The sequence below is a fragment of the Elephantulus edwardii genome, unplaced genomic scaffold (genome assembly GCF_000299155.1).
Source record: "Elephantulus edwardii isolate Elephantulus edwardi_28Jun2011 unplaced genomic scaffold, EleEdw1.0 scaffold00005, whole genome shotgun sequence".
In the NCBI taxonomy this organism is placed as follows: domain Eukaryota; kingdom Metazoa; phylum Chordata; class Mammalia; order Macroscelidea; family Macroscelididae; genus Elephantulus; species Elephantulus edwardii.
In genome coordinates, this window is record NW_006399755.1 from 20,503,762 (window position 1) to 20,519,254 (window position 15,493).

The window sequence follows — 15,493 nt, forward strand, 5'->3', positions numbered from 1 at the left end:
TTCAGGATACTTGGAAGACTCTTTATGTTGTGGATTAGGACTACTAGAGTTCTTCCAAGCTTTTCTTTAATGAAGTTTATAGTCCTTGGTTTTAGTCCTAGATCCATGATCCACCTTGAGTTGGTTTTTGTATATGGAGTGAGGTGTGGATATTGCTTGAGTCTTCTGCAGATACACTTTTTTTAAAAGGCTGCATGTAGTTCTCCCAAAGAGAGATTGGTGGGTTCAAACTTGTGAACTTTTAGCTAACAGTCCAGCAATTCATATTTTAAATTCACACTAAATCAGCTGCTATGGAGGGAACAAGGTGCATCACACACACACACAAACACACACATACACATACATACACACTCACACACACACATACACACACACAAGCAAAATAAAACAACAATGAGCTTTAAAATCAGAACAGATCTGATACCTTAGCAACTAAGAGCTCTAAAGCACTTAATTTCTACTGAAGCTCTACTTTCCAATATAAAGGATGGGAATTTAAAAAATTGATTCTAACTATTGAGACATTCTGAAAGAGCCTCAACTATCTGCAACACACAGTCATTGTTTGATAAATGCTTGCCCCTTTCTCACTCTTTCTAAGTATGGCAGAGTCCTGGGTTGATTTTTCTTTCGTGATACAAAGTTCCTGGATGATACTCTTGATATCCTCCTATAGCTCATCTGGTCTCTGCTCAGTAGAGTTCATGACCTAGAACCTGTTCCTGAGATGGTTTTGAAATTCAAGTGGGATAGATTCAAGGTCAAATTTTGGTTCCCATGGATTTGATTTCATTTTCTTTAGCTTCAGCTTGAACTTGCATATGAGTAGTTGGTGGTCTTTTCCACAATCAGCACCTGGCCTAGTTTTCACAGCTGATACTGAGCTTCTCCAGCGGTTCTTTCCACAGATCTGATTCCTATGCATACCATCAGGTGAGATCCATGTGCATATACGGCATTTATGTTTCTTATAAAATGTATTTTCAATGAGCAAGTCATTGATTGTGCAAAATCCTATCATTCTATTTCCAGCTTCCTTTCTGTCATCAAGTTCATGTTTTTCAACTACTGATCTTTCTCTGTTCCCAACTTTTGCATTTCAGTCACCTATTATTATTAATGCATCTTGATTGCACGTTTGATTGATCTCTGACTGCATAAGTTGGTAGAAATCTTCTACTTCCTCCTCTTTGGCTTTGGTTGTTGGAGTGGATGATGGTGGTATTCACTGGACTTCCTTATATGCGTATGGATATTTTTCTGTCACAACATTATATTTCAAGACAGATCTAGAAATGACTTTTTTAACTATGAGTGACACCATTTTTTATTTTTAGTCTCAGTAGATCATAGGATCATCTGACTCAAAATGCCCCATGCCAGTCCATCTCATTTCGATAATACCTGGTATGTCAATATTTATGCATTCCATTTCTTTCTTAACAGTATCCAATTTTCCTACATTCAGGGTTCTCACATTCCATGTTCCAATCACTAGTGTCTGCTTACAACTGTTGTTCTTCTTTTATGTTTCTATACTTCAGGCCTCAGCCTATGTTGCCATATCTGCTAGGCTAAGTGTGCTCTATTGTAGAGTTTTCGAAGGCTGGGCTCTATGAGGAGAAATGTGGCATCAGGATTGGAGGAAGATTCATCAACAATCTGTATTATGCGGATGACACAACCCTGCTTGCTGAAAATGAGGAGGACCTGAAGTGCTTGCTGTGAAAGGTCAAGGGCTACAGCCTTCAATATGGATTGAAGCACAACATCAAGAAAACAAACATTTTTACCATTGGGCTGATTGGCACCATCATGATAGTTGAAGAGATTGAGATTATTAATAGCTTTAGTTTGCTTGGTTCCACACTTAACACTCTTGGTGCCAGTAGCCAGGAAATTAAAAGATTAATTGCATTGAGAAAGTCTGCTGTCAGGGATCTTTCCAAAGTACTAAAGAGCAATGACGTCAGTCTGGAGACTAAGGTGTGCCTTAGTTATACCCTTTGTGCCAGGTTATACTCTTTGCAATTAATTTGTTATGCATCAGAAAGCTGGACAATAACTAGGGATAACAGAAGGAGAACTGATGCCATTGAGCTGTGGTGCTGGAGAAGAGTATTGAACAAACAGGTTCATGTTGTTGTTATTATGTGCCACTGAGTTGCTTCTGATTCATAACGACCCTAAACAAGAGCCCTAAACCCTGATCTTTCCTATGCTAACTAACATCACTGTTTTTGACACACCTACTCCCATTACCCCAATTACTGAATCGACCCATCTCATTGAGAGTCTTCCTCTCTTGCACTGTCCCTCTACTCTCCCAAATATGATGTTCTTCTCCAAGGACTGGTCCCTCCTTGCAACATACGCAAAGTATGTCAGTAGAAGCTTCAGAATCCTTGCCTCCAAGGAGCAACCTGGTTTCACTCCCACAGGACAAACCTGTTTGTTCTCCTGGCAGTTCATGGTATATTCAACACTTTTCTCCAGCACTAAAGCTGAAAGGCATCAATCTCTTTCCATTATCCCTAGTCATTGTCCAGCTCTCTGAATCATAGCATGCATTTATGAAGATGGATTCTATCAAGCTTCATCCTAGAGAGGGTGAAACCAGGCTGCTCCTTGTAGACAAGGATTCTAAAGCTTTATCTGACATACTTTGGACATGTTGCAAGGAAGGACCAGTCTTTGTAGAGGTACGTCATGGTTGGGAGGGTGGAAGGACAGCGCCAGAGAAGAATACCATCGATGAGATAGATTGATTCAGCAACTGGGGTAATGGAGGTAGGTGTGTCAGAGACAGTAAGATTGACACAGGATACAGCAGGGTTTTGGGCTGCTGTACATAAGTTCGCTATCAGTCACAGGCAATTTGACGGCACAAAACAACAAAAACAATACAACGTTCCATATCCGTGGGGCTTTTGTGTGAAAACTTGTCAATATCATGGTGGAAATTGCAGCACTAAGATTATGCTGACTCAGGGGTTCTCAAATTTCTTTCACATTTGAGCATCCATAACTCAAGCATTGTGCTCAGTAAGTGCCCAGTCCTGTGCAATATTTCACTAGAGAAAGAAGAGTTCTTACTTAAAGAGTTCTTAGTCAAATATGACTGAGAACTCCTGCCTGTTATATCCCAACAAAGATTTACCATGCAAGCTGCTGTTAGCTACACCAAGTATCCCCAAACTTAGGACGACAACATACTGGGGATGGTGGGATCCATACAGTAGCAGATCTCTAGGCCTTTAGTCCTAATCTGGAAACCCTATTAAAACTTGTTCATCACCATGCTGTTGGGTGTCATCAAGTGGGTTCTGACAGTACCGCTTAGAGACTTAGTGGCTGTGCTGAAGTTCTTTGGCCAGAAATGGAATCTGGTCTCTCACACAGAAGCTGAGAATCCTACTACTAATCATCACTGTCTTAAAAATTAAATGAATATAATAAAAACAAAACAAAACTCTGAGGAGTACTCCAGTGAAGAAAAGTAAATCTTTTCTTAAATCCAATTTGTCATGTTGTTGTTAGGTGCTCCTTATCAATTACAACTCATCACTATGCTGTGAACAACAGATCTGAGCTGTGCCCAATTCTGGGCCACCTTCATGATCTCTGGCAAGCTCCTCCCAGCCCCTGGTACAGGCACTATCAATCCATCTCGCTGAGGATTGTCTTCTCTTCCACAGACCCTGTATCTTTCTTAGAACGATGCTGCTTCTAAGGATTGCCTGCCTTTGATAACATGTACAAAGTATCTGAGATGAAGTTTCATCATCCTTGCCTCTAAGGAGCACTCTGGTTGCACTTCCTCCAGGACAGATTTGTTTATGAGGTTTTTGTTCTGTTTTATATTGGCCATAGAATCCTACAGTGACTCTCCCCATGACAACACAGAAAAATATCTAATATTCAGGATAAGTAATATTTTATCAACTATAACATGTATTTCTTCTTATTCAAGTGATTGCTTAGGACCTGGATACATGCCATTATCAAGTTCAGGATCGTACTGTTTAAAAAGATGAGCCTGAAGGCCTGAGTCTAAGAGTCCTTGTTTACCTTTGGCAGGTTGTATCCAGCCAGTGTGGTATCATATGTCACTACTCTGGGTACATTCAGGGGAACGATGTTACCCATTCTTTGCACCTCATGGATGACGGCATTAGTGTAGGGCATGTGTTCTCGGCTGGCAGTGCTGGGCTGCTGTGATTGGCCAAGTACTCTGTCGATCTCAGCTTGTACTTTCTCTGGAAAAGAGGAGAAGATTCTATTATTTTTTTTTTTAGCCCATTTTACTTCCTTCCATAGACGTAAAGGTGGTCTCTAAGACATGATTCTTAATTCTTCCCTAGGGGAGCTCTGGTGTGTAGTCTATAGACAGTTGCACTGCTATATTGAAGCTCTTACCTTTTTAGAGGTTTGAATTCACCAGGGGCTCTGAGTGAGAAAGATGATGCTTACCACTTTGAACATGCCCTTATACAAAGAAGTGTTTGCTCCATTCGTATCTAAAGAAAGAATATGCTAGTAATTTCCTTGAAGATTAGGAATCCATAGTAACGTGTGGGAGTAGTTAATCAGATTCTTCAAGAAGATGTGATTTATCAAGGATGGAAATTGAGAAAGTGTATTATTGGTAGCAGGAACAGCACATGTGAATGAACAGAGCCATGGCATTCTCTGACGTCCCAAACTCATGAACTGTGTGTTCCAGGAGGTATTTGTCTGTCAGGGACCAGGATTAGCAGGTCTTGTATACAGTGAGTTACATGCTGGGCTATTAACTTAAAGGTTGGCAGTGTGACTTTTTCAGGTGATCCTTGAGAAAGATGAGAGTATCTTTTCTGTCTATATTTACAACCTCAGAAACCAGATGGAAGGCTGCCATGAGTAAGAATCTACCTGATGGCAGTAGGTGGGTCCAGGCACATTTAACCACAGCTCACCTTGGATCCCTGGGTTCATGGCCATATAAAGCAGAGCCCAGCGCAGTGTCGTGGAAGTTGTCTCTGTTCCAGCAAAGAAGAGGTCCAGTGTGCTGCAGACAAGGCTTTCTTCATGGAAACTTGAAGTAGTATTATCTGTATGCTATAAATAAAAATATTACTGATATATTCTGAAGTCAGATACCACAAAACACAAAACACAGCATCCAATGAGAGGAATCTAACAAGCCAGATCCAAGGCAAAAATGTCTTGGTTTTGTCAGAAGGTATAATAACCTACGTCATAAATCTCATTAGCATCATCCTGCTCTAAATACAAGAAGTTACAAGAGTTTCCAGGAACTTGACAGATAAAAGACAGAACCGTCTTTTCATTAGACCTAAAATTTGAGAACAATATATTAGTACAGTGGATAGAGAACAGGATGTAAAAAAACACATCTGAGTTCTAATGTTAGTCACATCTTCACTAGCTGTATGACCTAGAACAAGTTACTTAATATTTTTGTGCTTCAGTTTCCTGTTTCATAAAATGATCATAATCTCTTCACATCACATGATTAAATGCCTGATTTGTAATTGGTGCTCAACAAGTTCTTAACATGTGCTTTACAAGTACAAATTCACAACTCAATGTCACTGATTCTTCTTCTGTTATCCTTATTCATTGTCCAACTTTCAGAAGCTTAGGGAGCAACTGAAAATATCACGGCTTAGATGATGATGTCAGTTTGAGGGTTAAGGTTCGTCTGATTCAGGTCATGATCTTTTCAATCACTTGCTACACATCTGAGAGTTGGACAATGAATAAGGATGACAGAAGAAGGATTGATGCCTTTGAACTGTTGTGTTGGAGAATATTGAGTATCCAAATGCCTGCCAAAAGAACAAACAGACTTGAAGAAGGTGCAGCGTGTGTGACCATTGGAGGAAGAGATGATAGAGCTTTGTGTGACATACTTGAGGCAGGTTGCTAGGAGGCGCTCTTCCTCGGTGAGAGACATCATACTTAGAAAGAGAAGAAAGAGGAAGACCTTCAAGAAGATGAACTGACACAGTGACTGCACCATGGACTCAAATATATCAGAGATTGTCAGCATACAATAAGATAAGACAGAGTTCAGATCTGTTGTTCAGAGGGTCGTTATGAGTTAGACTCAAGGGCAACTAACATCAACAAAAAATCATTCCTTTTGATATGGGTAGAGTTGAGAATAGAGGGAAATAAGAAGGCACATTTAGCTATTTCCAGGGTTTCAAGTCCAATACCTTTAAACCTCTATTTTTATTTGTAAATATTTCAATAATAGTGAGTTAATGTTACTTCACACATTGAAATAATGCCCTTTTTTCATCTTCTGTGGAAGAATAAACAGTAACTTTCTGTGTTGTTCATGTCCTAAGCCCTTGTTGTTAGGTGCTATTGAATTAGTTCCAGCTCAGAATGACCTTATGTATGACAAAAAGAAAGAGTGTCTCTACCTGTGTCTCCCACACAGTCACTGCTGCTGCAACCAGTGCCACTCCATCTCACTGAGGGTCGTCTACTTTTTTTTTTCTTTTTTTACTGGCCTTATACTAAGCACAATGTCTTTCTTCAGGGCCTGGATCTCCTAATAACATGCTGAAAGTATATGGTGAGAGTCTAAGAAACATTACATCTGGAACCTGTGAATTTGTTGCCTTATATACAAGAGAGTCATGGAGGTATAGTGATTCGGTACCAAAATGTAGGCACTTCAAACAAATTAATATCTATAAGATCAGAAGGAAGAAATGATCAGAGGCGAGATATTACGATACTGGCCTTGAAGATGAAATGTAAGTAAGTTGTTCAGTCAAATCATGCAAGTAGCCTCTAAAACCCAGACAATACGAGAAAACAAAATTTCCCCAAAGGCTCCAGCGGAAGTCAGCACTACTGTTGCTTGAGGTTTTGCCCTTGTAAAACTGATTTTAGATTTCTGGTCTCTGAAGCTTTATGGTAACTTTTTGTTATTGTTTTAAGCCACCAAATTTATGATAATATATTACAGAAAATAACAGCAAGCTAATGGCCTCCTACTTGATCTGAGAGAAAAAAAATATAGGAAACACCTTTGATTGCCTCACCTTTGTCATTTCCGTGAGGTAAGCATCAATGAAGTCTCTAGGTTCATCAGGATTCCAATCTTTCTTGTGGCTTTCAATCTCCCGAGAAACAAACAGTTTCAATTTCTCCCAGTCTCTAATGACCGTTTGGTGTGGTCCCGGAAGGAATTTCATTAGCCATGGAAAGATACTGTAAAGCTGATTAATAAAAACAAAACAATCATGGAGACAAAACACTGCCGTTTCCCCCGTTTTCAGACAACAGAAACCATTTCCTCTTGTTATTTGCTTGCACTTAAATCTTGGGAGTCATATTCCTCTTCCTCCTCTCTATCTTTCATCATTCTAGAAAAGCATTTCTGCTTTCTACCAAACAGGTGTCCAGCCTCAGGCCAAGCCCACTGCTAGTCACAGCTCTAACCTCCTGGTAATCAACAAATTGAGAAATCGAGCTGACGTTGGTTTGGTTTTTTTTTAAAGTTAAATTAAAATAGTGTATTATAGCAAAATAAACTAAAAAAGGAAGAATTCATCTGTGTATGACAACAGTTCCAATATCCTTTTCGAACACAAAGAAAGATAGCTGTTTACCTCAGACCACATACTAGCTTCTAGATATGTGGCTTCATCCAGCAACTTTAGCAGCTCCTGAAACCGAGCATCATCGTACTCAAAGCGCTCCCCAAAGGTAACGGAGCAGATGATATTGGAAACGGCATTGTTGATCTTAAAGTGAGGGTTAAAAGGCTGTCCTGCAGGCAAAATAAGGAAAAAAAGAATCTTCAGATTGACTTGCTTCTGCTTTCTAAGGAAAATCTAATTTATATGACATAGGGCACAAAATATATATGTGGCTATGGTTATAGCACCCCACACAGAATCTGACAGATAGCAGTACTCAGATAATGCCTGTCTTCTTATCATGAATTCCATGATTAAAATGTTAGTAACTTCTCACTGTTACAGCTTTAGTTTTTAGTACAATGATAGCCACAAGAAAGAAGCCTATGTACTCAATGAGGATCTCTTCCACTAATGAATGAACAAACTCCTACAAGCTTTACTAGGAAATGCTCACCTTTCTCCTCCTGTATTGTCTCCACAAGGTAGTGGGCCTCCTCCTGAATGCGTTCATCAATGCTCTTCTTTCCTAAACCAAAGTTCCTAAGTGTCATCAGGGCAAACCTTCTTTGCTCCTTCCACTCCTGACCACTGGACATGAGCAACCCTGGGATAAAAGAATGTCAGCATTATATATTCTGAGTCTATAATATGAACATTTGACAGAGGATACAGAGATAGGTTATCAGATATAGCAAAGGAAGAGTCATCAAGCACTTGAAATCTATTAAGAGACATTATCCCAACGCAATGGATATAATGGATAATGTTTACTAAATGCTTCCAATACCAGACATTTTATCACATCATTTTCATATAGAATGACATGTAGTGTTCATAGAATCTGTATGGAGACATGGCTGCTGTTAGATGCCATGGAGCCAACTATCATTCACAGTAGTTCTATGAACAACAGATGTGAACCATGCCCTATCCTGTGCTGGCTTCACAATCTCTGATTTCTCTGACCCTCCACCTTTAATAGCACGTCTTTTTCCAAGGAATGAGCTCTCCTGGAATCATGACCAAATTCTTCCATCTAAGAAGTACCCTGGTTGTAAGCTCTTCAAGACAGACTTGTTTGCTCTTTCAGCATTTCATGGGATATTCTGTACTCTTCTCCAACACCACAGTTTAAAAACATTAATTCTTCTGTCATCTTTATTCGTTCCAACTTTCAGATATGTGGAAGAAACTGAAAATACCACAATTGTTACTATGGGTATTGAGAACAGGTACAAGTAAAATTAAATTGACAACTTCAAATTTTTTCCCCTGCATCTATCACGATATTTCCGAGTGGACCAGTGGGGAGGACTTTTGTTTTCTTGACGTTGAGATGTAATTTATATTGAAGGCTGTAGTGTTTGATCTTCAGGTTCAAGTGCTACAAGTTGTCTTCACTTTCTGCAAGTAAAGTTTAGAATGAAAGAAGATGTTCCTACTTCTTGTATTCTCCTGCAGCATGGGATTACTTGTCAAAAAAGCAAGGGTAGCTTTAGCATGGACAAGTCTGACCTCTACAAACTCTAAAAGGGGGCACCGTCTCCACAAAGAGCATCCACAGTACACAACTAATTCCCATGAGATTAGGCATGTCCCCTACACTCTCCTGCATATTTCTACTAATTCCAACAGTCATCTTCCTGTTGTACTTGGTCTAAAAAGCTACTAAGACCTCACAGAATCATACTCATGATTACGGAGTTGATTAGGGAACTGAGCAGCTTTAAAGTCAGTCTGGAATAGGATAGAATTTCTTTGTCAGGACAGTTTCTGAAGCATGCTCCCAAGGCTCTTCTTTCAGCCTTGCAGCTTTAGGCCAATGTTAATAAAGATCTCTTATTGTTGTTGTTGTTGTTATGTGCCATTGAGTTGCCTGCAGCTCATAGTGACCCTATGTATAATAGCTCTGAATCCTGCCCTATTCTAAACCAGTCTCACTGTCTCTGACAAACCCACTGCCATTATTCCAGTTACTATGCCAACCCATATCACCAGGGGCCTTCCTCTTCTATGCTCTCTCCACCTTTCTAAGCATGATGGTCTTCTCCAAGAACTGGTCTCTCCTGGCCACATGCCCAAAGTTTGTCATGGAGCTTCAAAATCCTAGCCTCCAAGAAGCAGCTTGGTTTCACCCTTTCCAAGATAGACCTGTTTGGGCTCTTTGCAGTCCATGGTATGTTCAATACTCTTCTCCAGCACAACAATACAAAAGTATCTATTCTTTTTCTGTTTATTTTAATTACTGTCCAGATCTCTGATGCATAGCAAGTAACTTCAAAGACCATGGCCTGAATCAGGAACACCTTAGTCTCTAGACTGACACCATTGCTCTTTTGTACTTTGGAGAGGTCCCTAACAATAGATTTTCCTAATGCAATCCATCTTTTGATATTCTGACTGCTGATGCTAAGAGTGTTAATTATGGAGTCAAGCAAACTGAAATTGTTGACAACATCAATATCAATTTTTATCACAGTGCTGCCAATTGGCACACTGGTGAGAATCTGTTTTCTTGATGTTGAGCTTGAATTCATATTGATTACTGCAGTCCTTGACCCTCTGCAGCAAACACTTCAGATTCTGCTCAGTTTCAGTAAACAAAGTTATGGCATCTGCATAATGTAGGCTGTTGATGAGTCTTTCTCCAATGCTGATGTCACATTTTTCTTCAGAAAAGTTCAGCCTCCCAAATGACCTGTTCTACATACAAACTGAAAAGTATGGAGACAGAATGCATCTCTGATGCACCCCTTTACTAATTTTGAACCATGCAGTTATTTCCTTGCTCTGCTCTGATGCCTGCCTCTTGGTCCAAGTATAGATTTCACATGAGAACGACCAATCAGATTCCCATTCTTCTCAACATTAGCCACAATCCGTTGTGATCTACACAGTCAAATGCATTTGCATACTCAATGAAACCCAGATAGATACTCCTTTGGGATTCTTTGCTTTCAGCCAAGATCTGTCTGACGTTGGCAATAATGCCTCTGGTACCAAGGCCTCTTCTAAATCTGGCTTGTATTTCTGGTAGTTCTCTGTCAATTCCAGTTGTTTTTAGATAACCTTCAGCAGGATTTTACTTTTGTATGATATTAATGATATTGTTTAATAATTTCCACATTTCGTTAGGTCACCTTTTATTTTTTTAGAAATGGAATAAATATGGACCTCTTCCAGTCCATTGATCAGGTGGTTAACAGCTCTCCAGATTTCTTAGCACAACCTGGTGGCCATGTCCAGAGCTGCCAGTGTTTATTGAAATATGTCAATTGGTATTCCATTCGTTCCTGGGGCCTTGTTTTTTGTCAATTCCTTCAAAGAAGCTTAAACTTCCTCCTTCATCATCATTGTCTCTTGATCACATATTGTTTCATGAAATTCTTCTGTGTCAGCCAAATCTTTTTAATACAATGACTCTGCATACTCCTTCCATCTTCTTTTAATGCTTCCTGGATCATTCAATATTCTGCCCATAGTCTTGCTAATTTTGTTTTCTTGCCATTCCCACTTCCCAGCTCCACAACCCCATCCCCAACTCCCAGTCCTTCAGCAAGTCTACGTGAAAGCTGCGTGGGGTAGCAGTCCTAGGTCACCTCTGTCTCCAGATGGATCTCTAGTTCTCTTGCTGTGGATGCTCTCCTGAAGGCCTGCGTCTGAGTAACAGGAACTGCTGGCCCCAAAGGAGAAATGCTGCACTCTTTGTTCCTTCTTTCTTGTTGCTTGTTTTGAGTACTGTCAAGTTGGAACTGATCCTTAGCTCACCCTCTAGAAAGTTTTCAGAAACAATCACACAGGAGGAGAATGCACATTCTTCTCCCTCAGAGCCATGGTGGATTCAAATAGCTGCATTCGGGGCCCACAGCTCAGGTTCTTAACTCTAGGCCACTGGAACTCTCAAATTACTGATGCTGAACATGCTCGATTTAAACCTGGTAGAATAGCCAAGCTAACCAATTTTATTGTGTGTAGTTTAACACATCCTATTTGTATGTTTCAGCAAGCAGGGTTGTGTCATCTGCATAACGCCGATTGTTGATAAATGCAGATGACACAACCCTGCTTGCTGAAACTGAGGAGGACCTGAAGCACCTGCTGCAGAGGGTCAAGGACTGCAGCCTACAATACGGATTTTGAGGCTCAATGCCAAGAAGACAAAGATTCTCACTACTGGACCAATTGGCAACATCAGGATGGATGGTGAAGAGATTGAGATTGTTCACAGCTTTAGTTTGCTTGGCTCCACAGTCAACACTCTTGGCACCAGTAGCCATGAAATTAAAAGGCGCATTGCTGTGGGAAAGTCTGCTGTTAGGGACCTCTCCAAAGTACTAAAGAGCAATGGTGTCTCTCTGGAGACTAAGGTGCATCAGATACAGGCAATGGTCTTCACAATCACTTGTTATGCATCAGAGAGTTGGACAATGACCAAAGAGGATAGAAGAAGAATTGATGACTTTGAGCTGTGGTGCTGGAGAAGAGTATTGAGAATACCATGGACTGCTAGGAAAACAAACAGATTTGTCCTGGAAAGGGTTAAACCGGGTGGCTCCTTGGAGGCAAGGATTCTGAGGCTCTGTCTAACATACTTTGGACATGTTGTGAGGAGAGACCGGTCCTTGGAGAGGGACATCATGCTTGGGAGGGTGGAGGGACAGCGCAGGAGGGGAAGGCCCTCTATGAGGTGGACTGATTCAGTGGCTGGGATAATCGGGATGGGAGTGTCAGAGACAGTGCGATTGGCACAAGACAGAGCAGAGTTTAGGGCTGTTGTACATAGGGTCACTATGAGTCACAAGCGACTTGATGGCACATAACAACAACAACAACAACATTTGCATGTTCCTGCCCAATCAAGTGCAAAAGTCAAAGGCAAGGGCCTAGATAAGCCATTTTGAACCATAAATCCTCCTCCCCGTTCCTTGATTGTGATGCATCCAGAGTGAGATTTTGCAAGAAGTCTAACTTTTCCTGAAACCCTGACATTAGGACTGATAGGACATCTTCTTACAGCAGGTATCTTAAAATGAGAAACATAGACATGCAACTCCCTCTCAAGACAGGAATTTTATAACAACCCAGGTGTCTGGGAGAGTTGAGGAGTTAGTTAAGGTCACAAAGACACTTTAAACAACCTAAAGAAACATCAAAGAAATAAATCTTATATTCAAGATACTTACCATGTTTCTTAAAGACACGGTATCGAATAGCAGTCACGGGGCGGCTCAAAATGTTTTGCTCTGTGTGCACGAGGACTTCTTTGATTAAAGGCAATCCAGTTACAGTAACACTAGAGAAGTATCCTAAATCCAAGCTAAGGAGGTTTCCATATTTCTTCACAAACTGAAAAAGAGTTAGCAAAAGTCGAACATGCACATCTTCTGAATTAAGACAAAGGTGGGCACTGGGAGGTGGGGGGGGGGATGAGGAGGGTGTGCCAAACTAAGATAAATTAGAAATATTAATTCTACAATGTGCCACACATTTTCTGTTGCAATTCGGCACACTGTTTTACCTCTACATACAATGTCTCATACCCTGGAAAATGTGGACTTGAAAGACTGATTACTATAACCTCTTCTACTTCCCAAAATCTTAGTGTGGTCTTTTGAGAGCGATTTTATTTCTCTCCTTTCTCCTCCTCCTCTGAATGACACCGAAATTCAATTACCTAAAGGATTGGGAAGTTCTTTTTGAAACATTCAGTAAAATATTCAACAAGTATGAATCCAGTGAGTACCAGGCTCTACAATGAGGAATTGAGGGTGTAACTGTGACAAAATAAACAAGTTTTATCTCATCAAGAATATATTAAAAGGGGAGAAGTAATTCAGCATATTGTACCCACAAAACAATCAGAGTTATGGTCACTACAAGTTTGTTGCTGTTCGTTGTTGTGTACCGTTGAGCCAGAATTAACCCACAGTTGACCCTCCAAGTTTTCAGAGGCAGTTGATTGTATGGGAGGAGACAGTTCATCTATATCTAGCGGAGCAGCTGGTCGATTTGAATTAAATACCTTTGAGATTGCACTGCAGCTCCTTACCACTAACTAGGCAAACTTAGAGCTCCTTCTAAGTTTACTCTGGTACAGATAAATTCTTAGCAAATTAGATTCATTCAATCAGAAGACAATGTCTTATTCCTTAACAGCTATTAGAAAGCAGAACATCAAGGGATATCATAAGGTCCAGTCTTAAGGCTCGGGACCAGATACGGAGAAAAGCACTGTTGCTCTGGAGTCATATGTAAACCAGAGCTCTGTAGCTCACTAGCTATGGGCAAGCTGCTTCACATTTGCTAAACTCTTCTTCTATAAAAAAATGTGAGGGACCATCCCTCCCTCAAAGGCTCTGTGATGAAGACTGAGAGCAGCAATGAAAAAGACACTCCATATTCTGGCACCTGAAGCTCAGCTGCTCAGTTTTCTTCTCACTTAACTAAATTACATGTGGAGACAATTTAAAAATCAATGTAATGACAGTGTAGCCCTAAAATATCAGTCTCCTGGGAAAACCCAAAGGTAAAGAACAGATGTACATAGAGGACAATGACATATGCTATATTGCAGATAGAAATGGACATGAAGTTAGTGTAAGAAGAGATTAATTTCTATCCCAGTTGCTGTAGAAAACTTTTATTGCTGCTGCAGTTGTTGTGTGACATTGAATTGTGCCAACTGGCACAGGAGGAGATTGCCCCTCCTTCTCCAGTGGAGCATCTGGTGGATTCAAACCTTGCACCTTCAGGACTGCATTGCAGCTTCTTGCCACTAGGCCACCAGACATAGAAGATTTTATTTAGTTTGGTTTTATTATTATTATTTTTTGTGTGTGTATCATCAAATCAGATCTGACTGGTACGGGAGGAGATTGTCCCTCCTTTTCCAGCACAGCATCAATGGTGAATTCAAACCATTCATCTCTGGGATTGCAGTGCAGCTTCTTGCCACCAGGTCACCAGAGCTCGCCCAGACATAGAAAATTTTTAAGGGAAAACAATATTTTGTTGTTCTTTCATTTTAGATGTTACCATGCACAATATACTGAAATCCTGTCCTATTCTGCACCATCCTCACAATCTCAGAGAGAAAATAAATTATAATGGTAGGAAACTTGGAACATCAGGAATGCTGAGAAAGAAAGAGAAAAGGTGAAATAAGTAAACACAACAGACCACTTTTCTTATATTTTTAAGATGATGGTTGATAGGGCAAAAACTAACTACCATCTTTCATTGGTTAATTGTTTCGTCCAGAAAATGTGTCACTGAGGCTGGGTCACGATACCCAGTCAGCAGTTATGCTATAATTTGGCACTAATAATCCATGCAATAATCCACTACAATGTGATCTGATGTGATCAGCAAATAAATTGTAAGGGAGTTAGGGTGGGGTGCAGCTCTGGTATTCATGTGGAAGTCTTGCTTTTATGTAAGGAGAGTTTCCATGAGGTGTGGTGTGCACCACCTCCCATCTTAAATTAGGGAAGTGTAGAGACTTGAGCAGAAAAGGAGGGATCTGAGGACCACCAAGAGAGATGAGTCAGACTCCTCAGAGTGTGCATTTGAACATGAGCATTCAGACACTCCTAGACTCAAGGGAAAATTGATGACAAGGACTTTTCCCCAAAAATGCCTTCTGGAGCTGGTCCATCTAAATTGAGATTTCAGACTCCTAGATATGGATTGAGGCTCAATGTCAAGAAGACAAAGATTCTCACCATTGGACCAATTGGCAGCATCAGGATGGATGGTGAAGAGATTGAGATTTCACAGCTTTAGTTTGCTTGGCTCCACAGTCAACACTCTTGGCA

At 40.4% G+C, this 15,493-nt stretch overlaps 1 protein-coding gene across 1 annotated transcript in view; it reads right to left on the reverse strand.

Moving 5' to 3' along the window:
- LOC102854455 (cytochrome P450 2J2-like) overlaps window positions 1-15,493 on the reverse strand; it is a 25,983-nt gene that overhangs the window by 8,701 nt on the left and 1,789 nt on the right. Inside the window, exons 2-7 of the mRNA XM_006879740.1 lie at window positions 12,860-13,022; window positions 8,131-8,280; window positions 7,644-7,804; window positions 7,074-7,250; window positions 4,962-5,103; window positions 4,075-4,262 (exon numbers count right to left, since the gene is read on the reverse strand). Coding sequence (XP_006879802.1) covers window positions 4,075-4,262; window positions 4,962-5,103; window positions 7,074-7,250; window positions 7,644-7,804; window positions 8,131-8,280; window positions 12,860-13,022 — 981 coding nt within the window. The remainder of the gene's footprint in view (window positions 1-4,074; window positions 4,263-4,961; window positions 5,104-7,073; window positions 7,251-7,643; window positions 7,805-8,130; window positions 8,281-12,859; window positions 13,023-15,493) is intronic.